Raw genomic sequence first — 20,039 nt, 5'->3', positions numbered from 1 at the left:
AACTGACATTTTCAAAGTGCTTAACAGTGCATGGCATGCTCATAAGGTCAACAGGGGAAGTTATAAAGAGGAATTACTACTATATCCACGAGGCTTTTATTGCATTTGGTTTTGCCCATTTGGCAGCTTATTTCTCTTGACATAGTTATAGGACAGCTTTCTCAGTACATTCTTATTTCTTGACAAGACAACATCTAATCCAACCCATTCACGTGGCATTTCTCCATGCTCAGACATCAGCTAGATGAAGCTGGTTTTCGAACTGAGCTCCTGGGAGCCAGCCCAGCGGCCCTTAGAGTGTGGGGTGTGAAGTTTCCTCTCCTCCAACCAAAGCAGCTCTGCTTTTATATCTCCTTTACATATCAGGGAAGAAAGGAGCATCCTGGGTTGTGAGACAGAATGTTTTAAGACAGAACTGCACAAACAATGGGTGAAAATGAACAGAATGAAAACCTTATGTAAGAAAGCTGATCGGGTCACACACCGTAACTACCAAACATTCAAACTCCTAGAATACACACCAAACACTCAGAAGGCCAAGTGAGCACAGTCTTATGCCACGTCCTTAACGCACCAGACAATAAAAGCTAACAAACAATATCCCAATAGGCTAGAATTTCTTTCTGAGCTCTGTGCTTGGGAAGAGGCAAACCACTAAAACATCAGGAATTTAGTAAAGAAAAAAAAAAAACAACACACTCTCTGTGCCAGATGACGCCCTAGGGTCAGGCACACATTCAGTCCGGTCTTCTCCCCCCTCCCTAGCAGAGCTCATCCAACAGTGCATACTGCAGAGGAACCCAGGGGCCCCCCCCACCCCATCACTGCCCTCAACGTGCTGCACAATGACACGTAAGCACTAGCTTTCCTAAGGCAAAGAAGAGAATGCAAGCGTTTTAAGGAAAATTTTAGAACAGATGCATAAAGGAGTTTCTGCTTAATCCTCAGCTAACTACAAAATTCAATTTAGTAAAAAATTCTCTTACCGTAACAGAATTGTCTCAACTGCACACTTAATAGTTTAAAAATGGCTAGAGCACATTTCTTGATGCTTTTCAAGTACTTCCTCCAAATAAGTTACAATATTAGAATAGTCATCATTGCTTTGCTTTTTGAAAAAGGCACCATGGGAGGACAGAAGTTTGGCTTTTGACTCATTGACTTCAATTGCAGCCAAGATGCTCTACTTTGGGGAAGTATAAAAGAAGTAATGGTTCACATACCAAGCCTTGGCATAACTGCTCCCAGAAATTGCTCATCTTCTTGGAAGTGGTTCTCTTGTAAGGATTCCAGCAATTTCTGCAGGACATCTTGGGGCACTTTGCAGCCAGTGCCCTTCAGTTCAGTGAATCTGGTTAGCCGGAAGCTCTTGTCCAATTCATAACTTTCGGGGTTAAAGGACTCCCGCGTAGACATGGTTCTGGGGCGCACACACCTCACAGCTGGGCTCCTCCCCTCCCTCTCCTAGCGGTTGGTTTCTTTACAGATCCACCTAGGTAGCGCCAAAACACAAAAGACACCATTAAAAGAATTCTCACCAGTACTTGCTAAGAATCAAGTGAATACAGGACAGTGACAAGTGTGAGAAAAGCTGCAATCATCCAGACTGCATAGGGTGATCGGAGGCCATAACAGTTCATTACAGTGAGGCATAATCCAGATCGAATCATTTTTAAAAAGTGACTGTACCATCACAGACATCTTCTACTGAAGAAGACCTGACGTCTGTGTTCCCATAACTGTGGCTCTGAGGGGCAGCCAGGACACCTCCCCTGAAGAAAGCACTATGGGCCAGCTGACACATGACACAAGGCCATCTTGAGCAGTAGGTCCCAAAGGTTCTTCTGGCGGCCAGCATTATGAGAAAACTTCTGGTCACTTCATCTGTCAACCTAGAAGCACTACGGTTGAGAAATTAGAAGGCCTGGCTAAAGGGACTTTTCTGGAAAGCCTCTTAGTATCTTCTGCTATCTCACACAGAAAAATAAAATGCCCATTAGACAGACACTCTGCAGGAAAAGGATGCTGACGGAAACGCACTTGATGAAATTCTTCACGATGCTCAATTCAATTTTAGAAAAGCGTGTTTTCACTCTGGGCCAAAAGTACAACATGATCCAAAACTAAGGAAGCCTCACTAAAGAACACAACTCGAAAAGTGGAATGGCTGTTTAACACAGCAAGATTAATTTTCTCCAAGAGAGCAGTGGAAAGTTCTCTAATGTTTTAATGCAGTGCTCTTTCCTAGAAAGCAAACATCCCGCCCAACAAACCAGTACACACACATCATTGACAAAATAAATATGCTTGCCCCTGCTCATTACGGTTTCATTGCAGAACTAAAATGAGAAATTAAACTGTACTAAATCACTGGCATTTATGGTACTTGGTACCACTGGAAGTTTCTAGGGCAAACCCTTCCAAATCTCAAGTCTCAGAGGTTAAACCAGAATCTTCTATGTGGTCCCAGGGTTTACAAACCTCCAGATTGGTATTTTATTGGGCATAGAATTACAAACACCCCAAGTTTCAGAGTCAGTTTCCCCTATAAAATTTATGATTAAGAACATAATTCCCATTTATAGAGTTTCTGATCTCCTGGGAAGCACATCACTCATTTAAAATAAATCTCTCTCTCTCACACACACACACTCACAAAATAACTAAATAAAATAAATCTCACAAAGCCCGAGTTTGGGCAGTAATCCAAACTGTCCTTACAAAAACATGTTTGGGGTAAGCAATCATTTCGGTTTGAAACCTACAACTGTGCAGGAACAAACCTTCCAAGATTCCAAGAAATCAACCTGTCCAAAAGGAGGGTTGGCAGGGGAGCAAAGCAAAATACCAGAGGGGAATTCTGAAGCCATTTTAGAGTTAGGAAAAGTCCAATAGCACTTTGACTTGGAAGAGTTTGGAACAAAACAAGTCCTTTGCTCACAAAACGCCTCGCACTTAACATCGCCTCACTCCTACCAGGGGGAAAAAAAAAATCCAACTCACGAGGCATCCAGTTATTTTCCTACCTCCAACCCTACCCTCCCCCCCCAAAAAGAGGCGGGGAATTTGAGGGACTAACTTCCTTTTAAACATAATTTATATTTTCCCAGATTTTTAAGAGGAAAAAAGTTTAAAACACCTGAAGTCCACAAAGCACTCAGGAGTTTTAAAATTCGAAATGGAACGAGGGACACACATCCCACACTCACATCCGAACCTTGAAAACTTACAGTTTTTGGAGGGTGGGTGAGCGAAAATGGGGGGGGGGTGCTTGGGGAAATCGTAATTAATGGGGGGGAGTACATTTGCATAATAAGAGATAGTCCGCTCCAACCCAGAATCCGCATGTTTACACCTTTAAAACAATGATATGAATATTTAAAGACAACGGTTAACCCTTTCCTTCTCGGCCACCTTAATTTTTTTTTTTTTTTTTTTTAACCGCGTGCGTCAGGCGGGCCGCACAGCTCGGGAAGCACGGTAAGCGGGGACGGAAGAGGGTACAGCCGCAGCCCCGTACCTACCTCCCTACCCCCAAGCCCCTAAGCCCAGGAAATAAACAAAGGGGTGGACTCCGGGCCCGGCGCGCGGGGGCCGGGCGCTCTCCATGCAGCACGCGTCCAGGCGGCAGCCGGAGCGCGGAGCCCCGCACGCCGGGGACACCTTAAGTCTCAGGCTGCCGCCTTTAAAGGCAGACCGGGCCTCGGCTCTTTGTGCGGCGCGGCGCTGCGGGCTGGCCGCGGCCGGGCGGAGGCAGCGCGGCACCGCCGCCGGCTGGGCCATGCCCGCCCGCTCTCCCGGCGGCGGCGGCGGGAACGGCAGGGAGGGCGCGAGGCGCGCACGGCCAACCGGCCGCGGCGGGGCGGGCGCGAGCGCGGTGGGACCCCGGCCCTCGGGGCCGGCCCGGCCCGGGCGCCCAGGGTCAGGCGGCGCCCGCGGGCCGGAGGGCGCGCGCGTGGGGGCGGGGAGGGCCCCGGAGACGCCGCGCGCCGCGCCCGGAGCCCGGCCTGGGTTGTCCCCGCCGCGCGCGCGGGCCGCCGCCGCCGCCGCACAAAAATGTCGGCGGGCGAAAAAATTAACCCTTGCGTCGCCGCCGCCGCCCTCCCCCTCCACTCCTCCCCCGCCCTTTCCTCCCTCCCTCCTTCCCCGGCTCCGCGCGGCGGCGGCGGCGGCGGCGGCGCGGGCGGTGCTTCTTTTTTAAAGCGGCCCCACCAAGCCCTGGCTCTGCCCCTCTCCAGGCAGCGCTGGAGAGCGCCGGCCGTGCACGGCTCCCGGCGGGCCCGGGCGGCCCGGAGGGGGATCTGCACGGCCGCCATGGGCCTGCGGACGAATATTCCCCTTTAAGCCTGGCGTCGCGCCCCCCCCTCCCCAAGCCAGGCGCTTACCGGTTCGCTTTGCGCCCTCCTCCTCCTCCCGAAAACGGGACTCCGGCGCTCCCACAATGCACCGGGCGCGGCCGGGCTCCCTTAAGCGTCGCCTGAATAAAAATGCCGCTCCCGGCGGCGGCGGCGCGGAGGGCGGGAGGGCCCGGGCCGCGCCTGGGCGCCGCAGGGGCTCGGCCTGGCTCGGCTGGCCCCTGCCGGGAACCGGGCCGCCGCGCTCCGCCGTGCGCCGCGCGCGAGGGGCCTTTAAGGGCCGGCTACCGCCCTTTAAGAGGCGGCGGGCCGCGGCCGGAGCGGCTCGGTGGCTGCGTGCGGCCCGGGAAGGGGGCGGGGGCGATGTGCAGGCCCGAGCGCGGCAATGATTGGTCTCGGGGGAGGGGTGGGGGGTTGCAAACCCGAGGAGCGGTGGCATCCGTTGCATGATGCAAAAAGGATTGATTTCAAAAGTTGCGAGTTGCACTGGCAGCAGCCTTTGGCGCCCGGGCCACCACCTACTTTTCCTCGACCCGCCGGAAGGGCCGGGAATGTTTTCCAAAACCTGGCCGGGCTCCACCGCGCTACACCCCTGCGGGACGCTGTACCTGCTCCCCGAGCGCCGCCGTCGTTTCGTGCTGGGAGACAATGACCGTGGAAACACTTTGAAAAAGAGTAGGAGCAGAGGAAAAGCCGCCTCTGACACGAGGAAAGATTTTTTTAAAACATAAACGGCGCGTCTGATTAGTAGTGACTTCTGTCCTCTCTCCTTTCTATTGTTTAGCCTGGGCTCGGGAGCTAACGTGAGGCTTAGTGGATGTGCCGCCATCCCGCAAAGTTTCTTGAATGTTCAACGTGCTTGGTAGGGAGTCCGAGCTCAAGGTTCCTCGGTTACATTGTTTGCTCTTCACATGTCCAAGTAAACATGGCAGCCTAATACTGTGTGTGTTTGAATTAACACTGATAGAAGAGCTTCCGCATGTGAAAGTGCTTTCTTCAGGTTTTCGACTCTCTAATACATTGCTGATTAAAATAAAGCAAAAACGCTTTCCCAATACTACGTCTTTTAGGGCTTCCCTCAAAACCAAGGAGTGTGGAGGAACGCCGACCAAACTTTTCTAGGGTGGTTCAGCATTTTCTAAATGGATTTGGGGGCAGGAATGTTTTTGTCACCGAAAGGGGCTTTATGTTTGGCATCAGGTTTGCAGGCTATGCAGATGCCCTTTTCATTCTTAAAATTTCTGCTTGACGAGTCCTCAGGGTCTTATTCTCGGTGAGGATACAGAAGTGATGTAACCTAGCAGACCGCCTGATGCAGGCTTTTCCGCTCTGTGGTTTGTTTTTTTTGTTTTGTTTTGTTTTTTTTCTCGGTACCTCTACAGTAAGTTAGGAAAGCATAGAGTAGCCTGGATTCTCTGATGTGAGTGGTTGGACTTCTGTAAGAATGGCACAACCCTGTGTTTGACAAAGCTGGATCTGCCTCTGAATCACCTGGGAAGATGCCTGTATACACAATCCCCAGGCAACTCTCCAGACCTCCTGAATCAGGCAAAGGGGATGCAGTATCTTTATTCCTCCCATCCTCTCCCTTTTGACATTAATTTTGTGAGTTCTTGTGGGGTTTTGGTTTTGTTTGTGAGGGTTTTTTTAGCAAGAAAAGTCACAACTTGAAAAAAAAAGTTTGGGGGGATTAGGGGCAAGGTGTACCTGAAGATGATGTGTCATGCTGGGGAGTTTGGTATTTATGGTAGTCAGCAGAGTTTGGCAGATTTGTTTTTTAAAAGTTGAGCTCTAAAAAAAGGCTGTACCACATCTGGGAGGATGTCCTCCCCCAGAGGGGAAAACGGGGCCATATCTCTAGGAGGTAATTGTAATAGTCAAGACTGAAGTTGAGGGGATTCGAAAGGAAGCGGCAGGACTGTAGACAAAAGAGTTGAGGGGATTTAACATGGGGTTGGAGGAAGGAGCATAAGATGACCCCCAGATTTCTAGTTTTGCGGGACTGGGTGGGTAGTAATCCTAACTGAAAGAGCAACTATGGGAAGGCAAACAAGTTTAGGGGTGAGTTCAGCTTTGGAAATGTTCAATTTCAGGCACCTGCCAGATATTCTAGACTGAATGCAATTGGTCAAACTAGGGCTTGGCACTTGGGGTGGGGTGTGGGCTCTTGAGTCTGAGATGCAAATGTGGGATCCATCAGCATGTAAATGGGGTTTAAAGCCTCGGAAAGAGGTGGGATTAACCAGGAAGGGGAGTTCAGGATGAAAGTGAAGGAGACCTTGGACAGAGCCCGGCGGGGCTTCCTAATGGAATGGCTGGGCGAGCTGGAGGCTGATCCCTGTGGACTCTGTGGGAGGCCAGCATCCTCAAAACCTACGCCTTCCCGCAGCACTCCCCACCCCCGGGTGTGGAGGTCTTAGCAGCTCCACGACAACTGGAGTCAAATTCTTCTGGGCAGAGGCTGAAGACTCTTCACTAAGCTAGGGATGCCTTCATTCCATATGGAGTCCGTCTCCATCCTTGGGGCCCGATAACCTACTGGATCTCTCCACCCCCCTTTTTTGCTCTAAATGCATGGCTCTCTGTGCTTCCCCCCAGTTGGCTTTTCTCCCCCCAACCTTTTTCTGAGTCCTCCCCCGTGGAGCCATCAAAGCCCCATTCCACTGGGAGCCTTCTTCCCTGAGTTTTCAGGTCCTATGGGCTCCAACTAAAAGATGGTTCTCCTGGATTGCTTTACCTGGTGGACCCTTGTTAAAAAATACACATTTACCAGCCCTGCCCCAAAGATTGTATCTAGCTGGCATAATGGGTTGAGTCGGGAGAAAGAGTCTTTGACCAAACTTTAGTCAGGCTCCTGAAACTTCTAGCTAAGCCCATCTACCTGCTCCCTTGCAAAATCCCATTTTAGCAAGATCCCCTCCCCCACCCTCAATATCTAATTGGGTTCCCCACCCCCCACCATCCCCCAGGTGACCGTCTGATCACCTCCCCCCCCACCACCTGCCTTTAGCAAGAATCTTGTTAGGTCAGTTTAGCCAGAATCCCCCCCACCCCTGTTATTTCCTCTTAGTAATTTTCCACCCACGGGTCCTCACCCCTGCTCCTTGACTATAAATTCCTCCTGCCCATGCTGTTCGGAGTTGAGCCCAGTCTCTCCCCCCACTGCAAAATTCTCTTTCGATGTTCCTGAGTAAAGTCTGCCTTACCATGTTCAACACATGTCATAAACTGTTTTCTTTAATAATAATTGTGTCCCCCACCGGAGATGTGTTGAAGTATTAACCCCTGGTACCAGTGAATGTGGCCTTATTTGGAAGGGTCTTTGCAAGTGTGATCAAGTTAAGATGAGGTCATGGTAGATTATTGTGGGCCTAAATCCAATGACTTACAAGAACAGGGTGATTTGGGGACAGAGACACACGGGAAAAGCCCATGTGAAGACTGGGGCAGAGATTGGAGTGAGGCACCTTCAAGCCAAGGAACGCCAAGGATTGCTTCTGGTCCCCAGAGGCGAGGAAGACCCTTCACTAGAGCCATCAGAGGGAGCACAGCCCTGCCAACACCTTGACTTGGGACTTCTGGTCTCCAGAACTGAGGGAGAATACATTTCTGTGTTCTGCATTAAGCCGCCCAGTGTTGCCATATTTGTCACGCAGCCCCAGGAAACTAATAGGGCTGGTTGGGGGCATATGTCGGGGGAAGGAGTACTAAGAATCCATGCTTTTAATGGGCTCCCCTGCTGATGCTGGGGGGGGCAGTGGGCGTGGGGGGGCACTACTCTAAAGAATTCTGCTTTCTCAGACACTCAGAGGGACAGGAGATTGCCTGTTCTGCCTCCCACATTCTACGAGCTCCAAAGCAGTCTTGGGGACATGACTTGCCTCCTGTGCTGACTTTCTCACTTCGGGTGTTTACTATCCAGCATTACCACCATCTGTTGCCAGGACAGTCACTCCCCTACACTGCTTGCGTTGTGCCCGTTCAAAAGTGGCCCCTGATTTGTCATCATGGGGGGTAGGAGGACTCTCTGGTCATGACTAAGACCTGGTAGGTGATGGACACCCCAAATCGAATAACTTTTACCTTCAGTTCAGCTGCCCGTTCTCGTGTGTGCGCTCTAAACTGTCTCTTCTCTGGGAATATTAAACATCAGCATCCTATCTCTGGCCCTATACTCCTCTCACTTCTTTACAGCCGGCCACCTGCACTGCCCCCATATGAGAATCACCGGTCTCTCAAGATGGTCCCTTTTCCTTCCATCCAGCCTGGAGCCTTCAGTACACTCCACGGTCTTATCTCCTGCACTGTCCTTTGACCACATCTGCCCTCAGACATCCAGCCTTACGTCCCTTCCCTCCACCCTCTTCCCTACCACTTTACCAGGCGGAGAAACTCAGAGCTTAGAGATTGTGCTCTGACAGATGTATGATATCCAGTGCCCACTGGCCTTTCCCAACAGCTCAGAAATCCTTAAGTATGCTCTTCCAAATGTTCATTATTATCTCCAAAGTCTGTACCACACTGTACTGCCCTCAGGAGCAGATGCAGCTCAAGGAGAAAATGGCTGCCCTCAGAGGAAACCCTCCAGTTTTCCCACTCTGTCCCCACCCCACACCTCTGACCATCAGTGTCTCAGAGGGAGAACCATCTCTGTCTGTCTGAGTCTGGCCCCTCCCTGGGCACCAGCTGTCCCCCTCCAACAATAGCTAACTCAGGTTGAGGACTTACTCTACCCCCCACTGTATAGATTCTTTTATGAACATTGACTCTTAGAATTCTCCCAACAACCTTGTGAGCTAGGTACTGTGATATATTTTGCTTTCATGGTGGAGGAAACTAGGGCTCAGATTGATTGAGTAACTTGCCCAAGATCACTGTCTTCCATAAGGTTCCTCTGAGGCAGATCTTGAGATGAGGATTTAGAGGAAGGGAGCTTATTTGGGAGGTGATCTCAGGAAGTACAAAGGCAAGAAGTGGGCAACACAAGTCAGGGAAGGAAGAAAGTCCAAAAGAATGTAAGTGAGTGGGTCACCACCATGGGCTCAGCCCTGTTGGCAGCTATCTGGGAACCTGTAAGCCCCTTTGAGAGGCAGACTAATGCCCCCGACCCCAAAGATGTCTGTGTCCCAATCCCTGGGGCGTGTGAACGTGTTATGTAACAGGGTAAAGAGGAATTCAGGTTGCAGATGGAACTAAGTTTGATCTTAAGGAGGTTATCCTGGATTACCTGGGTGGGCACAGTGTAATTACAGGGTCCTTAACGTGGCAGAACCAAAAGAGAGACCCAGAGACATGGCAGCGTGACAAGGATTCAGCCCAGTGTTGTCAGCTATGATGGAGGAAGGGGCCACAAATCAGGGGAAACAGGAGCCTCTGGAAGCTGGAAAAGGCGAGGAAACAGAGTCTCCTCTAGAGCCTCCAGAAAGGACTGCCCCCTGCAGATACTTTGATCTTCGCCCGTGATGTCCCCGTCCAACTTCTGCCCCACAGAACTGCCCGATCACAAATGCGCCTGTGTTCACAGAGTTAGTGGTCATGTGTCACCACAGCAATAGAAAACAAATACGCCCTCTTGGAATCACAGCACTGGCAGACAGGGAGGCTGAGACATTTCTCCAGTGAGTCCCCTGGGCCTCCCTCTCCCTGGACAGGAGCCTCAGAACTTCCTCCTGGAGGAAGGAGCCCTGCTGTCCGGGACAGGCAGGTGACCGAGGGGGGCATGCTGTCCGTGGGTTGGACGCTGTCCTTGAAACTCGGGCGAACTCCGAGGTGGGCCGGGCATCGATGGCATCTCCAGCTTCTGCCACAGTGCCCCGTGATAAGCAGTCAAACCAGGACTCACACTGGGGCTGAGTCTGGAGTCCATGTGCCTGGTCCTGAGGGCCTCCCTGCAGCATTCGAGGCCACGAAGAAGCACATTCCTCTCCTCCTCTCGAAGTTCTCGGCAGGTTCATGTTAGCGCTTCCCTCATTCTCCTCCTAACCTCTTTGGCTGCTTCATCTTTTTTTTTTTTTTTTTTTTTTTTTAAGATTAGCCATCAGGGAAATTCCAATCAAATCCACGCTGAGATACCACCTTACACCAGTCAGAATGGGGAAAATTGACAAGGCAAGAAACAACAAATGTTGGAGAGGTTGTGGAGAAAGGGGAACCCTCTTACACTGTTAGTGGGAATGTAAGCTGGTGCAACCACTCTGGAAAACAGTGTGGAGGTGCCCCAAAAAATTAAAAATAGAGCTACCCTATGACCCAGCAATTGCACTACTGGGTATGTACCCCAAAGATACAGATGTAGTGAAAAGAAGGGCCATATGCACCCCAATGTTCATAGCAGCAATGTCCACAATAGCCAAACTGTGAAAAGAGCTGAGATGCCCTTCAACAGACGAATGGATAAAGAAGATGTGGTCCATATATACAATGGAATATTACTCAGCCATCAGAAAGGATGAATACCCAACTTTTTTTTTTTTTTTTTTTTGGTCATCATATTCTTCCATGTTTATTGTGAAAATACACAGGAATAACATTGCTGGGTCATAAAATAAGCATTTTTTAGTTTGATAAGAAACTGTCAGAAATTTTTTCAAAGTATTTGAACCATTTTATACCTCCACCAACAATGAATGAAGTTTAAAGTGCTCTACATCTGTACCAACGTTTGGTTTTAACATTCTTTTTTTATTTAAGATTTCCAGGTCAGCATGAGGTTTTTTAAAAATTTTTTTATTGTTATGTTAATCACCATACATTACATCATTAGTTTTTAATATAGTGTCCCATGATTCATTGTTTGTGCATAATACCCAGTGTTCCACGCAGAACGTGCCCTCTTTAATACCCATCACCAGGCTAACCCATCGCCCCACCCCCCTCCCCTCTAGAATCCTCAGTTTGTTTTTCAGAGTCCATCGTCTCTCATGGTTCGTCTCCCCCTCCGATTTCCCCCCCTTCATTTTTCCCCTCCTGCTATCTTCTTCTATTTTTCCTTAACATATATTCCTCATGTTACTTCTTTATCCTTACTGGAAAGTGGCAATGTGTGGTGGTAGGGTATAGGATCATTTCATAAATGTGGGAAGATTGATTTGTAACAAATAATAAGAAAGACAAAAGAAATGTAAACTTGATTGAACCATTCTTTGATGCACGTCCCATCGCCCATCGCCCCACCCCCCTCCCCTCTAGAACCCTCAGTTTGTTTTTCAGAGTCCATCATCTCTCATGGTTCGTCTCCCCCTCTGATTTCCCCCCTTCGATGAATACCCAACTTTTACATCAGCATGGATGGGACTGGAGGAGATTATGCTAAGTGAAATAAGTCAGGCAGAGAAAGTCAATTATCATATGGTTTTACTTATTTGTGGAACATAAGGAATGCCATGGAGGACATTAGGAGAAGGAAGGGAAAATGAAGGGGGGGAATATCGGAGGGGGAGACGAACCATGAGAGACTATGGACCCCAAGAAACAAACTGAGGGTTTTAGAGGGGATGGGGGTGGGGGGGTGGGTTAGACTGGTGATGGATATTAAGGAGGGCACCTACTGCATGGAGGACTGGGTGTTATACGAAAACAATGAATCCTGGAACACTACATCAAAAACTAAAGATGTATTGTGTGTGACTTAACATAACAAAGTAAAAAATAAAATAAAATAATAAAATAAAATAAAATAAAATAAGATTTTTTTATTTAGGGCACCTAGATTGCTCAGTTTTTTAAGCATCTGCCTTCAGCTCAGGTCATGATCCCAGGATCCTGGGATTGAGTCCCGCATTGGGCTCCTCACTCAGTGGGGAGTCTGCTTCTCCCTTTACCCTTACCCCCTGCTCATGATCTCTCTCTCTCTTTCAAATAAATAAATAAAATCTTTAAAACAAAACAAAACAAAAGTTTCTTTAAATTTATTTAAGTAATCGCTACACCCAGTGCGGGATTCGATCCCAGGACCCTGGGATCATGACTTGAGTCAAAGGCAGAGGCTTAACCGACTGAACCACCCAGATGCCCCTTGCATGCACTTCTGACTGAGCTAGATATTTTCATTATTCTTTTTTGATGCCTCTAGCCGTCTTTCCCTCCCATTCACACCCCACGCTGATGTTCGTCAGGGTTGTCCTGAGGTCCTCTTGCTCTTTTGTTGCACATGGCTCCTAAGCGGTGTCGTCAATACAGTGGCCACGCTTCGCGGTGGAATACTGAGCACTTGGCATCTCTGGGGTGAGATGTGCTCTCAGTGTAAAAAAAATGCACTGGAGCTTGAAGACTTAAAACGAGAAAAAATGTAAACTATCTCAATAGTTTTTATATCGATCCATTTTGAAATATAATGATTCGAATAGTTGGGTTCTATAAAATAGATTATTCATTTCATATGTTGCTTTTTACATGTTTTAATGTGGTCACTTGACCGCTGAAAAGGGCATGGCGGGCTGACAGCGTATTTCTGCTGGGCGGCGCTGCTCTGAAACCTGCCCCAAACACAGGCATTCACGTGCATCCGCCAGCGGCTCTCAGCACCTCACATTCAGCAGATGTGAGGACCGAAGGAATCGTTTCCTTCCAACCCTGACCCCCCCCACCCCACCCCCGCACTCTGCCATCGACTGTACCCCTTATTGACTATCCTGGTGAATGGACAGTTATCCGTGGTGTTGTACATGCTGGGACCTCAGCAGCTCTCCCCAGTCCCCCTTTTTCCTTTTCCAGTCTTCACTATCATCCAGCTCTTCTACCACCTCAGTACTGTGGGTATCCAGCCCTCCCCTCCCCTTCTCTCCTCCCTCCCTCCGCCCCCCGGCCCCCCCCCTCGCGTCTTGATTCATTTTCTCATCTCTCACCTTGAGGATTGTGAAAGTATGCTAATTTATGGTCTTTTTGTTATAATGTTCATTGATTCCATTCAGTCCAAAGAGATTAATGCTGCCAGAACGGTATTTATCAAAGGCAAACCTGACCGTGTTCTTTTCCCTGCCTGAAACCTTCAGGTGGTTTGCGCTGCCTCTGGCTCTGTTTCTCCAAGTACAGAGCTCATTCATGGGTGTGCGCGGATGATTTTAGGTGCTAGATGCAAGAACATTTTTACTCTGATAGTTGTGTATTTGTCTTAACACGCATTGGAAAGATAGAACTAACATATAAAACCTGTGATTTTGGGGACATTAATCTTAAGGACAAAAAAAATGAGTCAAGAAAATTTTAAATTTTTTAAATTGTTATTTATTTTAAATAAATATTTAAAATAAGTAAATATTTTAAATATTTAATTGAATATTTTGCCACATTTATTTAAATATTTAATATTAATTAATCGAATATTTAAATAAATACATAAAATATTTAAAATAAATATTTTAAAATATTACTTTAAATTTTATTTATTTTTTATATTAGAGAGAGAGAGATAGGATCTCCGGCAGACTCCACGCTGAGTGCATTGCCCAATGCAGGGCTCGATCTCACAACCCTGAGATCATGACCTGAGCCGAAACCAAGAGTCGGATGCTCAACCAACTGAGCCACCCAGGCGCCCCTTTATCTGTTTATTTATTTGAGAGAGAGCATGGGGAGGAGGGGCAGAGGGAGAGAGAGTCTCAAGTAGACACTGCTCTGAGCATGGAGCCCCGTGGGGCTCGATCCCATGACCCTGAGATCATGACCCAGCCGAAATCCCATTCAACCAACTGTGCCACCTAGGCGCCCCGGGTCAAGAAAATTTTAAGAAACAGTGACCCACGTTAAAGTAATAGCATTGTTCAAGTGAATTTCAGATACGTTTCAGACTCTTTACTATGGTTTTAAAAAAACCAAAACCTTGTAATCCAGCTTCTGCTTTTTCTCCCTTAATCCGTTCTCCAGAGGCACTTTCTTCCGATTCATCAGCTATACAGCCAGACTGAGTGGGTGCAGATCTCCAGGCTCACCTCCTCTCTTCCTCTGCTTAGCGTCTCAGCAAGCGCTATTCCTTTGCTCATACCTACCGTGTCCCCCCTTCTGGCAAATGAGAACTAAACCTGTAAGATTCTGCCCCAAGAGGCTTCTCTCGAGAGTTCTCTGGCAACTCCACGGGGAGAGACTGTGCCATCTGCGGTAGGCAGAATCGTGGCCCCCAGCGTTGGCCACATCCTATTACCTGTGAATATGTTACTGTATGTGGCAAAAATGACTTTGCAGATATAATTTAGTTAAGGATTTTTTGGATGAGGAGATTATCCTGGATTATCTGGATGGACCAATGCAACCACCAGGAGTAGAGTGATTGGGAGCCACAAGCCAAGGAATGTGGTCGGCTTCTAGAAGCTGCAAAAGGCAAGGAAATTGGTTCTTCCCTACAGCCGCCAGAAGGAACACAGCCCTGCCACCCCATTCTGGTCCTCATCTTGGAACCAATCCTGATGATTTGTAATTGTGCCATATACCTAATCTCCCTTCTCTCCCCCAAACCCCTGAGTTCCTTGTAGAGACTGTCTCGAGTATCTTTGCCTCCCAGTGCCTAGCGCATTCCCTGGCATCGGTAGGAACAGCAGGAGAGTGTCATTCTGGAACTGGGGGGACAAGGAATTTTAAGAAGGTGGGAGGGGCCGACATTGTCAGGTGCTAGAGAAAATCAAGGTAAGATCAGAATTGAAAATAGGTCATTGGGTTTAAGTGGTCCCTGATGGCCTTGGGGGGAAGTACTTATGTGCAGGGCCTAGGGTGGAAGGCAGGGTGTAGTGTGCTGGCGAGACAATGAGTGTAGACGCCTCTTTTAAGAAGCATGCCACAGGGGGCAACTGGGTGGCTCAGTCGGATAAGTCTCTGCCTTCTGCTCAGGTCATGATCCCAGGGTCGAGTCCCACATCAGGCTCCTTGCTCTGTGGGGAGCCTGCTTATCCCTCGCCCTCTGCCCCTCCCCCTGCTCACATGCGCACATGCATGTGCGCGCGCACGCGCTCTCTCTCTCAAATAGATAAATAAAATCTTTTAAAACAAAACAAACAAAAAACCCCACAATTGCTTGCTGTGTGCTGGCCCTCTTCTTGGAGCTCTACATATATTCATTCATTCAGTCCCCATAACAACCCTATGCAGTAGGTACCATCATCATTTCCATTTTAGAGATGAGGAAATCAAGGCACAGAGAAGATAAGTAACTTGCCCAAGGTCACAAAGGCAGAAAATAGAGGACTTGGATTTGAACTCAGGCCCTCTGTCCCCGATCCGCAACCACGGATGGAGGCACTCAGTAAGCAGTGGTCAAGTGAATGAGGACTGGCGCCAGCTTCTCGCTCTCCCCGGTAAATACCAGGATGAGTCTGCTCTCCTGCATCTCTCTTCCTTGCCCCTCCCAAGGGGCACCCTCAGCATTGTCCTCTCATAGGCGAGGCGTTGGTGAAAGGTCCAGCCGTCTACTGGACCAGGTTGAGGCCGCAGAGATGCCTGACATCTTATCCTTTAACCTCCATCTGGAGGCAGGACCCCCAAAACTCGGTTCCATTAGCATGACACCTTCCCAGACGCCCCCCCTTCCCTCCCCCTACATCTTGGCGGCGGCCAGAAGGAGGATTCACCAGGCCAGCCCTCGCTTCTCAGCAGGTTGCCGGAATAGTCTTTCCACATCTCCCCCTGCGGGCTTGGCTTCACCGCCTAGAATTGTCTGATAGCGGGGCTTAGCAACTTGAAAGCAAGTGTCCAAACCCTACTGAAGGTAGGTTTCTGTGGGGGAGACAGAAATTCAGACGCAGAACCAGGAGGGCCAGAGAACCGAGGAAGGCAAGATGGAGACTGAACAGGTCAGGCAGGAAAGCGACGTGGAATCACTCGTTGTGGATACGCTTGCAGGCAGCGTTGTCCTGGCAGGTGGATTCTGGAAAGGAACAAGTCCCCTAAGACACATTTTAGGCTGCATCTTGATCTTTGGGAGGGGAGGTCCTCTCTGTTTTCTCCTAGGCCCCTGTTGAGGCTTATTTGTATAACTGCACATTTTTCCAGATCAATTCTCCCAAGGGCTTAGGTTCTGGATCCCTGCCTGGATAAGAGAAATTGGTTCTGTTTCTTCATGCGATAAATTTTCCAAAGGATCCAAATCCTAATAAAAATGGAAATAGCTGAAAGACCAATAAAATATGTTTTCTTGCACAACATAAATATGTGTTCTCCCTACATCTAAATACCTTTTCTCTCATTCCGTCTTGCTTGCCTTAAAAAGTCAGGTTAACAGTGAGTCTTACCTTTGAGCAACTACTGGTTTGTAGGCACTTGTGCTCAGTATGGGGACCCTAAAAACAGGTCAAAATCCCGATCAATGAAAGGATTGCTGTAATACCAAGTGCTAGGTGGAGGTCTCAGAATTTTTTTTTTGCGTTTGGAGGGGAATCTATGAACCTTCTGATATTATGTGCAAAATTGTGTCTACTTGTGCATTTCTGGGAAGAGCGTTCCTAGCTTTCACCAGCTCCTCAGAGGGGTCTCTGACCCCAAAACTGAGTAATATGGTGGCAAGTGCTATGGGAGAACAATTTGAATTTGGAGGAGAAAGTTGAAATATAGGGAGTACATTATTTTTCCATTAACTCATTAATGCTACAGTAATTTCAGTAATCATCATTCACTTTCATCAGTGGTCTTTTACAATCTGCAGTAAAAACCATAGGTTTTTTGGCAAGACATAAAAGGTCACGAGAAATTTAAGTCATGGCATTGGCACTTCTGTGTTTGGTTTCAGAAACAGTGACTTGATTACTTCTAAACGAAGGACACTTTAAATAGTCAATCCCAGTTAAGAATTCCACCCCCAGGCCTCCCCCAGGGTCTCCTGAGTGACACCCCTCTCCCCCGCCCCGAGCTGGGGGCTCCCTCTGAGACCTCCTCCCCACAACGCCCTCCCCCGCATTGTGCATGGCTCTGTGGTTGGGCTCAGGAAGTCTCACTGAACCATCTGAGGTGGCAGACTGGTGGCAGGATGAAGGATTCTGACTCTGTATGCACTAACACAAGGGGACATCTATCTGATGAAGACAGACAGAAACACGATCCACAGTGTGGTCGGTCAGGGGGGTGCTCGCCACTCGAATGCAATTAACAATGAGGCAGTTTCCGAAATTCTGGCTCTGCGCCTCCCAAAATGAAGCCACATTCCGTAAGAGCCCACCATGCCATGGTGTTTTCCCCAGCAAATCCTGTTTCTCTTGAGCACAAAGGTGATTACTTTGGTACTGTAAAGTGTAGATGTCATTGTTTGCACCCAGAGAGTATCTAATGCTACAAAATTATTAAGTTTTCCCTTTGTCTTTCTCATGCATGAGGGATAACATTGGGGGGGTATTTTTTTTTATTGCATGTTCCGTCCCTCTCCCTTCCTGTCTCCGCCGATTAAAATGAGTCAAGTTTTGCATCTAATGTCCAAAAATGCACAGACTACCCCCTTCTAAATCCGGAGACCCTGATAGCCGCCGCCTCTTGATTATTTACACAGTTCTTCACTCAACCATTCAATTCTCTTCAATTCTGTCTTTTTTTTTTAAACTTATACATTTTTTTATTTTTTATTTATTTTTTTAAAAGATTTTATTTATTTATTTGACAGAGAGACACAGCGAGAGCAGGAACACGAGCAGGGGGAGTGGGAGAGGGAGAAGCAGGCCTCCCGCGGAGCAGGGAGCCCGGTGCGGGGCTCGATCCCAGGACCCTGGGATCATGACCTGAGCCGAAGGCAGACGCTTAACGACTGAGCCACCCAGGCGCCCCCAATTCTGTCTTTTAAGAAAAGCTGCTCTGGGGGCACCTGGCTGGCTCAGTTGGTGGAATGTGCGACTCTTGATCTCAGGGTTGTGAGTTCGAGCCCCACGTTGGGTGTAGAGATTACTTAAGGAGAAAAAATAAACACAGCTCCTGCCTTCTTATCATGTAGCCTATCCCAACCGTTTCTGTCACCCCCAGCCTCCTGTACTGCAGGGATTCTGCAGCGTAGGAAGAGAAGAGTCTTGATGACCTGGGTTTGAGCACATCTCTTCCCATTTTTCTGCATCACAGGTAACTGGCTCTCTTCTCTCCTCCACTCATGGTTATACTGTAATGAATGGTGGTTGTTAGAAGCCAGATTCTCCTGCGTATTTGGCAGGGACAAGAGAGGAGGGCAGAGAGGTAGAAGAGTTAAGTGGAGAAGCTATGTGTATGTGGATGCACGTCTCAGGCTTCCTGTCTATTTCCTGTTCTCAGAATTGGTTGAATTAAAAATTGGCCCCAGAGCTAAGTCCTAAGTTAACTAGAAGTCACTGTTCTCCAAGCAGAGGAGCAAGCTATTCATTCACAGTCTTTGTTCCCAATGCTCAATCCATGACAGACTTTACCCTTTCCCCCCCACATGCACAATCCTCCTTAATTATCTCCTCTGGCCAGAGGTCACTTGGGGAAAATACTTACAAATCAAGTTCCTCCTACCCAACGGTGACTGTCCTTACCTGGCACTCTGTGTTGGCGCCGTGCTGGGCCTATGCTCAGGAGTGGACGTGGCCTTGGGGCCTCCAGACTCGAAATTAGACAGACATGATGCAAGACGAAGAAGAAGGATAAATAAATAATGGCAGGGGCGAAAGTTGTTTTTATTTGAACTCCCTTCAGAGCACACGCATCTGGAACACGGGGTCCATGTCTGGTTTTGGACGTTGTTCAGGTTTGGCCCTCCTCGGCTCGAATTTCTCTGTGCAGAGCCAATCCTCTGTCCTTCGAGGCATTCCATTTTGATGCTTGGCAAGCAGACGCAGCACATGGATGGTTGTACTGGATGCGCACTGAGAAACTTTTTGGCCTGGGGACTCTGTGATTCCTTTGAGGGAGAGGCACACCGCTGATGGTTTGCTGGTGGTGATTTTCTCTGCTCAGTCTGGCTTCCAGGTGATCCTACTTCTCTGAATATCACTCAAATCCATTCACTTTCATCCTTCCCCACTGATTCTTCATAAATTCATGTTTCACTTGCCTGAACAACTTGCAGTGGTCTCTGGCTAGGGACTGGATCTTTGTTACCTTCCAAGGTTCATCCTTGGGTGCTGGTAGTGGGAGGTGGGGCCTTTGGGAGGGCCTCAGTGTGGCTGAGATGAAGGTCATGAGGGTGGGGCCCCATGATGGGATTAGTGCCCTCTTACTCTCTGCCCTGTGAAGAAGACACAGCAAATGTCAACACTTGACAAGTGACATCTGCAAGTAGGAAAGGGCAGCTTCACCAGGCACAAATCTGCTGGCATCTTGATGTTGGACTTCCCAGCCTCCAGAACCGAGAGAGAATGTTTGCTGTTTCAGCCTCCCATCTGTGGTGTTTTGTGAGAGCCGGGCGAGCTAAGTCTCTAACTGCTTCCACGCTCTTGTCCCAACCCTCTAACACATCTCCCCGCTTTCATCCAGAAGCACAGCACAGAGAATGCCTGAAAACCTAGAGCCCCATTGTTTCTCACTCAGTGTCAAGATGCTGACACCCCACTCAGCTGCTGAAGGAAGGCCTGCCTTGTGTAGCGAGTGCCTCCCTCTCTGAAATTCCTGGAGATGTCCCAGGTGCTTGTATGTCCCACAAAGCAAGCCCAGTTCCTATGGCTCATCACACAGTGCCAGATACTCTTGTCCTCGCTCTTGAAATGTGGAAGGTGAATACCAGAGGCCCGCAGAAGTCAAGTGCGTGGAGGCCAGTGTGTCTTCCATTGCTTGAGCTTT

The 20,039-nt window shown here is 48.6% G+C and overlaps 1 protein-coding gene and 1 long non-coding RNA gene across 5 annotated transcripts in view; one reads left to right on the top strand and one right to left on the bottom strand.

The window, feature by feature from the left end:
- Nucleotides 1-4,531, bottom strand: part of SEPHS1 (selenophosphate synthetase 1) — a 30,314-nt gene extending 25,783 nt beyond the window's left edge. Inside the window, exons 1-2 of one of the 4 annotated variants that reach the window (XM_088025807.1) lie at nt 4,386-4,531; nt 1,224-1,492 (exon numbers count right to left, since the gene is read on the bottom strand). In XM_088025807.1, coding sequence (XP_087881933.1) covers nt 1,224-1,416 — 193 coding nt within the window. In that variant the 5' untranslated portion in view covers nt 1,417-1,492; nt 4,386-4,531. Of the gene's footprint in view, nt 1-1,223; nt 1,493-1,689; nt 3,260-4,385 lie in introns of those variants that run through there. The other 3 variants (XM_088025806.1, XM_088025809.1, XM_088025808.1) reach the window with 3 other exon arrangements.
- Nucleotides 3,452-20,039, top strand: part of LOC114217313 (uncharacterized) — a 50,902-nt gene continuing 34,314 nt past the window's right edge. Inside the window, exon 1 of the long non-coding RNA XR_003610955.2 lies at nt 3,452-3,480. This is a non-coding gene — a long non-coding RNA (uncharacterized LOC114217313). The remainder of the gene's footprint in view (nt 3,481-20,039) is intronic.

The sequence above is a fragment of the Eumetopias jubatus genome, unplaced genomic scaffold (assembly GCF_037043125.1).
Source record: "Eumetopias jubatus isolate StellerSeaLion01/CBP00866 unplaced genomic scaffold, mEumJub1_p1.0 scaffold_8, whole genome shotgun sequence".
NCBI classification, from domain to species: domain Eukaryota; kingdom Metazoa; phylum Chordata; class Mammalia; order Carnivora; family Otariidae; genus Eumetopias; species Eumetopias jubatus.
This window is presented reverse-complemented; position numbering and strand designations above follow the sequence as displayed.